At 42.7% G+C, this 14,424-nt stretch overlaps 1 protein-coding gene across 1 annotated transcript in view; it reads right to left on the bottom strand.

Moving 5' to 3' along the window:
- Positions 1-14,424, bottom strand: part of grid1b (glutamate receptor, ionotropic, delta 1b) — a 455,566-nt gene that overhangs the window by 141,391 nt on the left and 299,751 nt on the right. The window contains exon 4 of the mRNA XM_073489190.1: positions 2,329-2,534. Within this exon, the coding sequence (XP_073345291.1) occupies positions 2,329-2,534 (206 nt within the window). The remainder of the gene's footprint in view (positions 1-2,328; positions 2,535-14,424) is intronic.

Genomic DNA, 14,424 nt, shown 5'->3' with positions numbered 1-14,424 from the left:
AGATTATAATTCATGCAAGGAGGTTCAAAAGTATTGATGATCAATGTCAACCATTTTGTGTTCTCTCAGTGGCGGACCAGATTTTGAGTATTAGAACTTTTTTTTGTTGCAAATGCTCATATTTCTGTGCAACCTTGAACTACCCACGGTGCACTTTACCAGGTTTAAAGGCTCTAAAACCCAGAAGACACTAAAGTGTGTTATTGTTGTAAAGCAACCTGTGATGTACAGTAACAATTGCTCACACATATTTCTCAAGCCCTATGTTACTACAAGAGTATCTTCTTGTTTATCTGGGACACACAGAAGCTGTAAATAACTAAACGCATTCAGTGAAACACGTGAACTCACACATTCATCAGGGTGATCGATGGACAGGAGTCGTGGTGAAAAATGAAACAGGTAATAAATATTGAGCAAAAACTCGGCATCCACTTGGACAAGCTTCTGTACTGTGTGTGTGTGTGTGTGTGTGGACCAACCAGCTCCATCTGTCACTCCAGGTGGCCACTTACACCTGGGTGCACACACTCACTCACTCACTCACGCACGCACGCACACACACACACACACACACACACACCACAGCCTTACAAATGATCACTGATCCAGTTTGTGTTCGGTGGATGGACAGAAAGTCTGAACAAACACAGCAACAGATTTTTCATAAACTCACTTGATCTTTTCACACGCTCATTTGTCTCTGTTACACACTCAGTGTTTGGCCCAACACACACTCACTTGTTCTCTTTTCACACTCTGAATAAATCTTCAGCCAATCAATCAACTTCCCTGTGTACACACTCACTTACTCCCTTCATACAGCCGACCATTGTCTTTACACACTCACTTCTTCTTCTCCATTGCTACGTTCAGTTTAAACCATAATTATGATATTAAGATTAAGATCTCACTGCTGCCTTTGATACAGTAGCTCAGGATTTTAATTGAGCGTCCCAAAAAAAAAGGTTGGTTATTAGTGATTGCAAATCTTCCTCAGAACCTTTGTGTTGTGGTGTACCTCAGGGGTCAGTCACTGGACCCCTCCTTTTATCTTAGTGACCTCTTTAAAGATTAATCTACTGTCCAGTCATGTTTAGGCGTAGTTATGCAAAATCTCAAGGATCCAGTTCTTTCCGTCTTCCAAGAACCTAGGAACTGTCGTTCATGCATTCATCACATCCTGTCTAGACTCCTGCAGCTCACTCTAGTCATGCTTAAGCAGACACGACACTTCCAGACTTCGGTTAATTCAAAATGCAAATCTTTTTCATAATCCTCAGACACAACATCAGTTTTCATTTTTTACGCAGATGACACGCAGCTTTATTTCTCTTTTGATCCTACCAGTGAGAGCCAGTTTATCTCACTCAGGCCATGCTGAAATCAGGTCCAAATCTGGCTGTCGAACAATTTCCTTCAACCGATTCCAGACAAATCTGAGCTGACATAATCCCATCTCAGCACAAATTGGTTGATTCACCACCAGTATCACCTCTAGCAGCAGGAATCTTGACATAAGATCCATTCTAACTGTCTCCCAAGAACCTAGAAATTGTCATTCATGCATTCATCACACCCTGTTTCTAGTGAACTCAAATCACAACCTTTCCGGACTAGTTAATTAAAAAATGCTGCTGCCAGATGTTTAACAGATTCTGACAAAAGAGTACGTATCTGTTACCACTTGAATGTAATGCTACAAATACGTCACCAAAACAAAAGTAGCTAATTTAAGGTATTTACCTGGTGTAACTGGTTAGCACGAAGTCTAAACACCTCGGAACAATGTGTGAACTCATTAGTCAGAATAATGTTCTTCCAGTTCTGCACACATTGCATGAATGCATATGTACAATTAATTTGCAGACTGTCATGTGCATGCAGGGATTCATATTAAGGCTATTATTCAGTCCCTTAAAACACATGTACTTATTCAAATTTGATCCCTACATGCATTATTCAGTAAACACATTAATTAGCATAATATCCTTATATGTGTACATGCATCAATCCCTTGTACACAGTATGAACCAATTATTATTCCTGCAAACATGTGCTACACTCATTTCTGCATGCTAAAACACATACATACATTTGTTCCTGGCCACATGTTCTACACCTTTTCTCTCCATATATACACATATAAGATCATTCTCTCTCGAGAAACACAGTTTTTATACACACAACTATAATCCATACAAACATGTAGCTTGTTCTTTCTGCAGCAAACATTTAATGTATGCTTTTTTCCCCTGCACACACGTGCAGACACGTTCCCTCCATGTAAACAGGAAGCTTTAGCAGATAAACAGAATGAAGACCGACCTGCTGGATGAACGTATTTGCTCCGTGAGGGCTCAGCAGCAGGATGGCTCTGCGTAGTGTGTCTCTGTAGCGGTTGAGCTCCTCAGTCCTCATGGTGGTGAAGAGGTTGGTGAAGACTTTACTGATGTTCCTGTCCACTCTCTGCAAGGCCACATCCACGCCCTGACGGGACGTCTGGTCCAGAAAACCCTGCAGGCCACGAATATCTGGATAAATGGGAAAAGAATAGTGGAGAAAGAGTTAAGTATCATATCGTTACGTGAGAGACATACTAAGAAGAGTGCTGGAAGGTGGAGATGCAGGACAGAAGAAATCAAATATATTATTAATGTTATTACTATGGATGTCCTTTCTGCTGCAGAGACATGTTCACACTGTGATGCAACATCTGGTTTAGAAATCCATGACAAATGCAAATATTGGCAAACATATGACAGAAAACACAACAACAATCCCATTCCTAACTCGTTAAGTACTGACGAACTGGGATTGTAGATCATGTCATCCGTCATCCTACAGCGTCAGTGAAGAATTGGGAATAAGACTCAGAAATCTTTCTTACAAAGTGGAGCACTGGTCATTGGTCCTATCTGCTCTAAAAACATTGTGCTCACCAAAATAATTGTTGAGATCTTGGATTGTGTGACTCTTTGCTCTGAGATCTCAGCAATTGTGAGAACATAACCGACAGAACCAGTTGTACCAAGTGGTAAAAAGCTGTATTTTCCTTTAATGCATTTGTTGCAACAGCTCTTGTGACACATCTTCATGTTTTCACAAAGAATATCTGACAGAACTGTTTTGCTTCCAACAAGGTTACAACCGTCCTTGCTAATGACAACTGTCAGACTAGCAGCAGATTTTTCAGTCACAAAGAAGCTGACTGAGCTGACGCATGCCTTCACTCTTGATTCAAGAGTCTTTGTTGCTTTCTGTGGGCAAATATTTCAACGTATATTCAAACAACAAAGAGCCGGGCAGAAACACAGAAGCGGTGATGCTGAAAACCACCACTGGAGCTGACTCGTCCTCAGCAGAACTGACTGAGACGATCATCTCTATTCTCTGGCCGTGTCAATGAACCAGACAGCATCTATCCATCCGAGAGGATCATTTAGATTGCTCGCAGTCTCGTCTCCAAACTGCCAGAGAAGTTTCTTTTTCTGACATCCAGACAAGGCAGCTGTGTTGCGTTATGCTCCGTTATAGCTGGTGACAGGTTGTTTGGCCTGAACATCTCTTCCCTTATTCCTGCTCTCCCTCCCCCTCCCTCCTTCTCTTGTCTATTAGCACTGACAGCTGGCTTGTACCGAGTCCTGACTGCCACTCTCTACTCGTACACTCAGTTTTTACTCGAGTTGTTTCATCTCGCCATCCCAATCTCTCACATTCACTCTTCCTCTTGTCGTTGTTTCTGTTCCCCATTACATTTTCCAACAATCCATCTGTCTGTCAGTCGTTCCCTCTTCCTCCTCTCCGGTAAATAAGAGGAGAAAGCACAGTCACCGTCTCTAGTGGAACAATTGGGTAACCATGTTCTGAAATTTGAAATTCAGAGATTCTGCAATTTGCAGTTCCCCACTGATTTCAAAGGCAGCACTCAAGGCGAAGCTCTGCGGGCGGCATTAGTTTATCCATCTCTCTGTGCATGTTTTTAATTACTGATTCTGTTCATCAGCTCATCCAAACAGCTGTCCACACATCATTTGTCTACCTATCAATCTTTATGTCCGTCTTCTGGAAAATGTGAGCGAAATTACAAGTGAAGCAACGTCGATAAATCAGAATCTATAATGTGTTAAAGGCTGTTTAACATTCTGGTCGCACTGTGGAGCCTTTATGCATCATTGCACTTTGTTTGCCGCAGGTTTTTCTGCTTCCTCTGTCCATCCACAGTTATCTCCTGCACCTGTATGTAAAAAAAACTGAATCCCTTGCTACTCTTACCTACAGTACTGCAGGCTCTCCAATCCAATTTGTAAGACTGAATTTAAAATTTATAGAAATAAATATTTAACCTCCTGGAAAACAGTCAGTCTTTATAGTGGCCTCAACAGGCTGTAATAGGTGCAACATAAAATCTAAGTAATAAAGTTACTGTGCTGTCTTTCTCTCGGCTACTTAACTGTTTTTTACATTAGTTTATACTTCTGAATGATATCTCTGTGTAATGTCCCTTACCTCGTGTTAAACAGGCGTCTGTATTACATCTATGCATTGCATTGCACTTGCAGTGCAGTTTAAATGTCACAGGCTGATCAGGTGATGTGACAACTAATAAATAATTAACTGAGATTAAGTACCCAGAACAGGTGCAATATTTCTTTAAGTTCCCAAGAAACGCTTAGCGGAGTGCTCCTTGCTTTGGCGTAGTTACGTGCTTCCTGGAAGACGAGGCAACTATGAAGGGACTTGTTGCAGATACTGATCAGGTGTTTATTGCAGCCAATAGTGGTGAATATGCTTTACACCGACTCTGCCTGGACTGGGGCGGAACAACACAGCCTCTGAGAAGATGGAGGCCAGTTTGACGACAGAGAACACAGCACCGAGGTGGTTTTGTTGCTGGGATTAGTCCACAAACCAGGCCACAAACGTAGCTACACAGCTACCTAAGCTACATAACAGCAGCTACATTTAGCAGCTCTTTAAATATTCCTTGTACTGTCGCTGGCCTCCATCGCTCTCGGAGGCTGCATACTGCCCAGGTCTGGAGGTGGTCATTGGAAATGCTGCTGATTAGCAGCCGTTAGCAGCTACTTAAGCAACATGTAAAGCTATCGGTCCAGAGCTGAGGCAGAGCAGCCGGAGGACATCAGAGGGAAAACAAGAAAATACTTCCTCCACAAATTATAATGTTGTGTTTTTGTAAAGTAATCTGTGAGGCGCAGTCCCCAGAAACACTTCTTTTTATACATTCATGGCAGCATCATAAAAATTAAGAAAGATCTTATAAGACACATAATTAGTCCCCCACTGCAGGATGAGTCAGCTTTTATAATTATCATTTGAATTGTTTTCCAGGAAATTACAAACTTTTAGATATTATCAAGAATACCTAAAACAACCGCTTCTGTTTCCTCATGGCTGCCATACCATCTCTTATTCCTGCTCAACATGCAACATCCAGCCAATACATTTACCTACATTATTATCAGCAGGATTAGTATTCAATAATGCATCCCTGCACAGCTGTCTTCAATCACATGACCAAAATTTGCATGTATCTCCAATCTACCACCATCTACTGCTGTCGTTGTGTATCCATCCATCCTGCTCTCAGTGTGTCTGTCATCACTCCCCTCGAGAACTCTGCTGGAGAAAAAATAATCCCTCCTTTTCTCGAGCTCAAGCACTGGAACAACACAAGTGGAAGGACTTGAAAGCAATTTGCCGAGCTCCTCGCCAGCCACAGTTTCCCATCAATTTTTCCAGAGCCACTTTGAGCAAGGCACTGTGGGGGACAGCACTTATCTCCATCCATCAGAGCCACACCAATCTCTCCTCTGCAGTCGGTCGAAATTGGCAGGTAGACCGCTGGCCACAGAAAATGTCTCAGATTTAATTTAGATTCACACGACATGGAAATATGTGCGTGCCGCTTCTCAGGCTAGAGTGCAAATATTCAGAGGCCAGTTTGCCAGTGATTCCTAACATTTGCACTGTGTAGCTGTGCAGCAAACATCTCTCATATTTGCCAATATTCTTATATGAAAAATTCAGAGGTGAGTTATGTATTTTTCTGTGTAAATTTTATCTGGTAATGTCAGGATTTTTCCAGCTGAGTCTGACAAACTCCAGGCCAACACCCTGAAGTGTAAAGTTTCGGCCTTTAACCTTTAAAACTAAAAAAAATTAGTGAAGTAGTTTGCTGAATATTTCTTGTACCTTCATGTTCCTGAGTGTCTTAGATTCCTCACAGCGCTCCAGAGGACATCGGGTCACTGTCCTGCCTCTGTTACCGCAGCAGTCGCACTCACCGTAAGTGCACTGAATAAAGCTCTCTGCTAAATGTTTAAACTCGGACTCAAAGTGGAAGCCAGGTACTTCCTTCTGGGTATCTTTTCTTTCACCTGGCTGCCATTTCCTTTTCTGATCTGGAACGTCACTTTGCTTTATGAGCGCGAGGAGGCTCTGCAGGACCCATAACTACCAGTGGAAGTTCAGAAAATGTCAATGCAGTAATATTAGAGGGGGGAAATTAGCCTTTACTATCCAAAGTATCCCCTGCATTTTCAGCCCCGCTCACATGTTTTATTTTTACATTGCCTGGAAGGGAACACAAAATTGCAGCAATTGCAAAGGTAAATTGAAGGTCAGTGTACAGTGAAAGTATTCTGGTTTGTTTAGTTGCTTTTAAAAAAGCTCTTTTTGTGACGGTTCACCTTGAGGCAGTGTTTTTAAAAAGGCCGGAGAAATACACAGCGAGGAAATTAAGTGTCACTGTCATCAGTGGCTCAGCTTGAACAAACGTTAACAGTATTATGACGTGGAAGGTAAAAGACTCACATTTCTAAAGGGAGTCTTGAATGGGGAAAAAGTTCTTTTATTTTTGTAAAACTTTCCATACTTTGATCTGTTTTTAGCTTTAATTTGTTTTTCTGTCCTCTCTGTATCTTTGCATCTACATCATGTGAACAGCATGAGTAAAATATAAAGCGGGCGCTATCTGAGCTTCTTTATCAGGACCACTTTACCTTCATACAGACAGGATACGTGCTGAAATTGTGTAGTGGATGACTGGTTGTTGGTTGCAGGTATTAAAACGAATGATTCATAAACAAACTCTGCAAACCAACAACAAATTATCCAAAGTTAAACTCAGTTATTATCATCAGGCACGCTGCTCGCTGTGCGGGTCATCACCTGCAAGCCGAGCAGGTCGAGGTCGCAAAAAATGTTGTGGCTAATTGCAGGTAGTTGGTGGGTCAGAGGAAACAAAATAATGATTGATTGTTACATATTAATGGCCACATTTAGCTTATTTTTCATGGTTTCCCTCTGGCGTGCATGGCAGATATTTCTCTTGAGGTCGTCAGTCCGACCTCCAACAACTGCTGTGAAACAAGAGCGAAGAGAGTGAAAATGAAAACATGTCAGAACAGGAGAGCAGCTGAAGATGGAGGCAAAAACCAGGAAACCCGGAGAGGAGATAAGCATATGGAGAGTTGTCATAGTTCATCATGTGTTTATGGTGATTTATGTTTCTCATTCTCCTACATATAGACTCCCTCATCCTCTCTCCTCCCTCCTCCTGTCCAATCAGCTGTGTCTGCTCGCCTTTACCTGTCCTCCCTTCACTTGTTCGGCTGCCCTCCTTATCTCACTGTGACTCATCACCAGAGCAGAAGACCTCAAACACACACACACACACACACACACACACACACACACACACACACACACACACACACACACACACACACACACACACACACACACACACACACACACACACACACACACACACACACACTTCTCTGACATAACACATTGCTTCACCTTGAGTTAAACCCAAACTTGACTGTAACCTTCCAACAGCCCTCTGAAACAGTTTAAACTGGACAAAATGTGCGTCCCATTACCATGGAAAACGTTGGTTCTGGTGAAGTGAAGAGCCCATGATTTGCACAAGGTATCACGGTGGCTCGGAATAAAGTGGGTAAGTCACACTGAACCTAAAACTCTATCATGTCTGTGTGTCTTTGGCTTGACTGATTACGGGTTATTTCTAAGTGCTATATGGAGGCAACTGGTCTTGGTCCAGTTGCCTCCATTGAGCACTTAGATGTACCGTGACCTGGATGACACCAGCATGGTCCTGAGGGTTTTAAAATATCTCCATGTGTCTCTGCTGCTGCTGGTGCTGAGGATGTTGACTGTGTTGGTGAGCAGCCAGCTCAAATTACATTAACTAACTTCCTGTTGTTTTCAGACCACCAGCATCACCTGTCCATTTACCTCATGAGGTATCTTTGTCTCACGTCCTCTCTGCATCCTCCGCTTCTAAGGATGATTTAAGTCCATGAACAACGGCCTCTTTCTGCCTGATGGTGGAGACTACAAACTTTAAAATACCACCTTAAAGGTATGATTCTCTGCTCTGCTCTGAAGCAGTTGTGTTTTTCATCTTCTTGGTTGAAGTTCCCCCACGGTGCCTCTCAACATGGCCGTGCATGTAAATATTGATTAGTGACTGCACGGCTTCCTTTTCCACGGGTGTGGATTCATTACAGGAGGAAGCCTACAGGCTGCAAGTACTCATTAGCTCATGAGACAAACGCTCTGATTAAAAAACAGACATGATAAAACACTGGCCTGACAGAGATTTCACACGTCGATGACACCATGGTGTCTGTGGGATCATCTGCCTGCCTGAAATACTTTAAAACCAAGAGCACGCCGATTCACCCGTGAACAGACAACATGAGACAGGTCGTCTGTCTTCATCAGGGTCCACGAGGATCTCTCTTATTCATGTCTTTATTTTATTTCTTTTAATTAAACCTTTGTTCAACCCGGCAAGTCATAAAGAGCAAATTCTAATTGGATTTTAAAACAGCTCAAAAAGGCAAAACAGTATTTAAGTTTTGCAAATCTTTAAGGAAACTGAATCAAGAAAAAACTTTAATATATAATATATAATCTTATTATTATTATTATTATTATTATTATTATTATTATTGTTTTGTGGTTCACAAATGTGTAAGAAAAATAGATATCTTGAGTTCAGATAGTGGAGAGATGTAAGAAGATCACTAGATGACATTTACAAAGGGCAAAGCAATGCTTTGACTGAAAATGAATGAAGATAATAACAAGGTTTCATTTATGGAGACATTAAAGGTGAACAACATTGATTCTTCAGTGTCTCCAGAGTTAGCTGTGTGAAGACTGACGGACATCTTTTTTACGTTTGTATTGTTTTTACTGTCATTCTTGAAAAAGAGATTTTGATCTCAATGAGGGAGAACGTCCTCAAATGATGTCACTTGAGTCAGCGCAGGTTGAAGACGACACATCTGTTGGTGTGGCAGAAAGAAGTGAGCTGACCTGCTGCAGGACACATTAGCTGCCACTACAGCAGAATAACACACCTGAATCTGTGGTCGACCAGGGGTGAAGTTTCATTTTGTGTGATTTGGGCGCCACGCTTTGATGAGAGAGGAATGAGTGGAATCAAAAAGGCGATATCTCTGGCTCAGTCTGTTATGACACTGTTATAGGAGAGGATGTCATGATTTGGCTCATAGTAATGTGACTACGTATAGGTTGTTTATTTTGCACAGTGTCTGCCTGGCTCTACCCGGTTTGACTCGGCGCGGCTGGGATTTTGCTTCCCCACCACAGCTGGTCTACCTGCTTGAAGGTGTGTCTTAAACCGATGACGCACTTGTCTCGATCCTCATAGTACTATCGAAGGATAACCGTTAACGAAGTGGCTCCGCTAATTCAGTTACAAACATGTTTAATTTCCTGTAACTTCTTCACAATGAAAGACCCCTGTTATTTAGTAATTTAAAAGCTTTTTTTATGAAGTAGCAGCAGAGGAAATGTGTTTTCAGCAGCAGTCACTAAACACGACCCCTGAACCAGCTGACAGTGAACACGATGAAACAGTAAAACACAGCAGATGTTTGAAAGCACAAACAGGATGAGATAAACAAAAGAGATTCAGTTAGAAGCTACAGAAGAACTGAGAGCTGAACGCTGACTTTTAAAACCTTTTTCTCTCAGGTTTACTGCACAGACGTGAGTCGAGTATCGATTTTAGGGGCAGACCGGTGCTTGTTACGGGTCGGCTGCAGTCGCGAGACGTCACAACTCCTTCTCTGGTTGGCCCTACTCCGGACCAGGTCCACTGTTGGCGCGGCTCGGCTCAACTCGGCGCAGTAAAACCGGTGATGGAAAAGAAAATCAGCGCGGCTCGGTTTGACTCAGAGTTGATGTCAGCACCTGATAAAGAACTTTTTCTTTGCACGCAAAATAATTATTCACCCTTGTTGACCTCAATGCAAAGAAAAGTCGCCAAGCGTTCACACAGTTAATTATATTAAGACCATGAAGTCTCAGAGAAGATGTACCATCGACTGGAGAGATTTGCATGAAACAACATGTGTCTTCTTGTTTCTCATGCAATTTATTGAAGTTGGAATGTTTTCTTTTCCACAGAGAGAACTGCGGTCTTGAGGAAATCCCTCCTAATTTAAGGAGGAAATCCGACTGCAACTTAATTGAAAGCAACACGTCTGCCTCGCTTGCTTAAACCCGACTTCTTTCTGCTGTCCTCTGGAGTGTGGAACTGCCTTGATGTGTGTTCTGTTCTCTCGCATTTGCTGTTACGCATCCGTTTGAGCATACAGAGCGACCGCGAACACTAATGAAGCAGATTCCCTGAACCGTGACGCCAAAATCAAATGCAGAAAAGGGAAAATCTGTGATGTAGTGGGAGGCGTTTCCCTGACAGCTCAGTTCATTTATCAGCAGACTGCTGAAAAGGACATTTTAATTACCCCACACTGAAGAGACTGAGAGGAAGAATGGAGAAATTAGAGAGCGAGGTGGAAGAGGAGGAAGATGGAAAGAGAGAGACGATGGTGTGTTTGTGAGGACGGATAATTGAGCCTTTTCATCCACATCACCAGTGACAGGTGTGACATTTAGCTTTGGAACACACACTTCCTGCTGTATGTGTGTGTGTGTGTGTGTGTGCATGTGTGTGTGTGTGTGGATGAGTGGTTTCTCTCTCAATTGAATATCCATGAAACACACACACACCTGCTCTAACCTTTTACAGTCTGGTAACTAAGAGGACAGGAAACAGGGAACAAAGATGGAGGCGCACACACACACACACACACACACACACACACACACACACACACTGTGTTTACTATACCTATGAGGACCTGCACCTCCGTCGCACAAAGAGAACCAAGTCGTTAATTTAGCTGTGTCATTTTATTTGATTTCTGGGTAATTAAGCCTTTGAAAGGTTTCCATTCTCTGTCAGCTCTCTCTTGTTCAGAACAGTCTGAAGCTGGTTCACTGTGTGAAGTCGTCCGTTGCAGCTTTCAGCCAAGTTCTGGGCTTAAAATAGATCAGTAAGATTTGTGTTGGTCAGGATCAAAGACTCAGCGGTTGCTTGAACAGATGTTTGTATTTCCAAACCCACTCTCTGCTCTCTCTCGCTCTGTTTTCTTACACTCAGACTGAAAAAAAAAGGAAAATATATCCCAACCTGAGCGAGAACCAGAGGAAAGACTGGTTGGAGGAGCCACAACCAATTTTCTGACATCAGAAAGTGCCCATCACATGTTTCCCCAGTCTACGGTGATGTCTTAATTTTGTGTGTTCGACTAATTAACTAATTAACAAAGATGTTGTAACACTCAAACAGACCCCAGACTGTTCGGATTGGCAGTCACATCTCCTCCACTCCAGTGCTCAACACCGGAGTCCCCCAGGACCCCTTCTGTTAACACTGTACACCCATGACTGCAACCCCAGACACTGAGAGAACTTGTGAAGCGTGCACCTCCCCGACACCACCATCATCGAACGCATTATAAACAACGATGAGAGGAAATCAACACTCTTGCTGAGAACAATCTACTGCTCAACATCAGCAAAACCAAGGAGCTGGTTGTTGATTTTAGGAAAGAAGGAGGCACACCTGTCTACATCAGTGGCATCAACTGGCATGGTTCATCACGGCCCAGGACAGGAAGGCTCTACAGCAGGTGATTTAAACCACCAGAACATCACTGGTACCATCTACAGAGCATCGGTGACACCCTGCTGCCATCTGACAACAGATGTAGAAGTTTCTGCTGCTGTACCACCAGACTGCAGAGCGGCTTCACTCCTCAGACTGCAGAGCGGCTTCACTCCTCAGACTGCAGAGCAGCTTCACTCCTCAGACTGTGAGGCTCCTGAACTCATCCGTGACGGCTCGGCACAAACACAAGAGAGAACTGGACCTGAATCTAAACTGACTTCCTTTAATCTGCCAACTCTTTTTTTTATATCTCATATGTTTTCTTCTTTGGTTCTCACAGTAGAGTGGAGGACGTCTCCTGTCTGTAAATGTAATTAAGAAGAAGACGTAATATTATTGCAAACTCTCTCTACATAACAACACAATTAGACTTGATAGAAAATAAACTCTTCTTCATGATGATACAAAGAGAACAACAGAGGATGTACTGATGACATGCTGAATGATTTATTCTCCACAGCCCTGTATGATTTCCTACGTCTCCAACACACATGCAGCTTCTCTCTGCATGTCGTCTTCTGCCTCTCAACATCTGAGCCGACTACATCAACAGGTCTGATACTAACAAGGCCGATATATAATTTAACAGCCCTGATTCTCCTCATGATCAGGATGTGATGCTGATGCATGGGGCGTATAAAAAATGCAAATGCAGCGCTCCTGAACGTCCCTCGCTGCTCTGCTCCCACACCCCTGCAGACCTGCCAAGGTTCTATGGAAATGAAGCCAATCAAAGGCCTGCGAGTGGCTTCACCGCCGCCGTCACCAGCCTATTAAACCTCCTCTGAGGCATACGGGATGAGGGCGTCTCTGTAGCATGAGCATAACTAAGAAAGCATCAGGCTTCTGACAGTTTCTTCACGTTCCATATATTAAAGTTTATTATTATATTAAAGGCTGGTCTTCATTATGATGTATGATAGCAGCTGCCACTACAACGGGATACTGTTTCTCACAATGACCACAGCAGAAGGGAGGAGAAAAGCCATCTAAATTAAATCTATTCATTTTTCAGCTGACATTAATCTTTTTGACATGAATGCGATGCTCATGTTGTGGTAAATATTATCAGGCTGATGAAATAATCAGTGTGAGAATGAGGTCTTCAAACAGGCATCTCGTGTGTGTTGTTTGCATTATGATGACCGCTGAGCATTTACCTATTTGTTTTTACTGTGTACTCCATTACTGACAACAGCCGTTAATCTGCAATCCAAAAGTACCGAGCCCCAGGTCTCCTCCACAGTCAGTCCACCCCTCCTCCAATTAAAGGCATAATTAATCGAATTACACAGCACATTCAGTTTTTCCTGCAGTAGATATTAAAGGTGAGCAGTCACCACAGAACAGCAGCAGCAGGTTGAGATCATTATAATCACCTGAAACTAAGAATTGTTGTGTCGTTAGCCACAAGGCTGTTAAATGTACAGAGGGCCTCTTCCACAGAGTCCTCCATGTTTCTACAGTAGTCCAGAAGGACCATTCACATTTTTAGTGGCACCCTTGGGAGGGTGAGACGAGGGGTGTTCAGTTGGTTGCAGTCTGCAACGTCACCACCAGATGCCACTAAATCCTAAAAAGTGGACGAGCAATATGGTGTTTTCTGATCCGCCACCTCTGTGGTTCATGTTTAAACAACAAGAACTATTTGATCGAGGTTAAAGGGAGATCAGGGTTTTTGTTACAAATATCACCAGAGTAACTGCTAACTGCTGCTAACTGTCATTCACTCGTTAGCTTAGCTAGCCGTGCAGCTAGTGCTCCTATCAGTTGACTGTGTCTGGACTGGGAGCTCTTAGCATCAGAGGACTGTTGATGTTATCAGAATATCAACTCTTGAGGTACAAAGTGGCTAGAGGCTAGCTAGTTAGCAATGCTAATTTCAGTGAATATCTCTGCAAAACAGTACATAATTGTCTGTTGTTTCTTTACATTCTGTTAATAATTTAATTTAATTTTTGATTGTTTTAATCTAAGCTCAACAGGTGCATAGGAGAAGACAATGACGACAACGTTTGAACCTGTTGCATGTACCGAAACGTTGCTGCCATTAAACTTAATTGCAGGTGAAGTGGACAGTGTGCGGGAGTCTTTTCCCTGATCATTTTAATCTAAACTTCTTACATATTGCATCTTAAATACCCTGGCAGTTGGACACTGTGTGTTCAGATGCTTTCTTGTTGATTGCTAGATGTGTTCTCACACTGACACAGATGGTGTGTCTGGTCTAAAAGCTAAGTTTCTGCTCAGTCTTTTGGTTCAGAGTCAGCGATGACAGAAAAGTTTCTGACCTTTCACCCTCATTACACATCAAC

This window comes from Pagrus major, chromosome 20, assembly GCF_040436345.1.
Source record: "Pagrus major chromosome 20, Pma_NU_1.0".
Lineage (NCBI taxonomy): Eukaryota > Metazoa > Chordata > Actinopteri > Spariformes > Sparidae > Pagrus > Pagrus major.
Note: the sequence above shows the minus strand (reverse complement) of the source record. Positions and strands in the feature narration are given on the sequence as shown.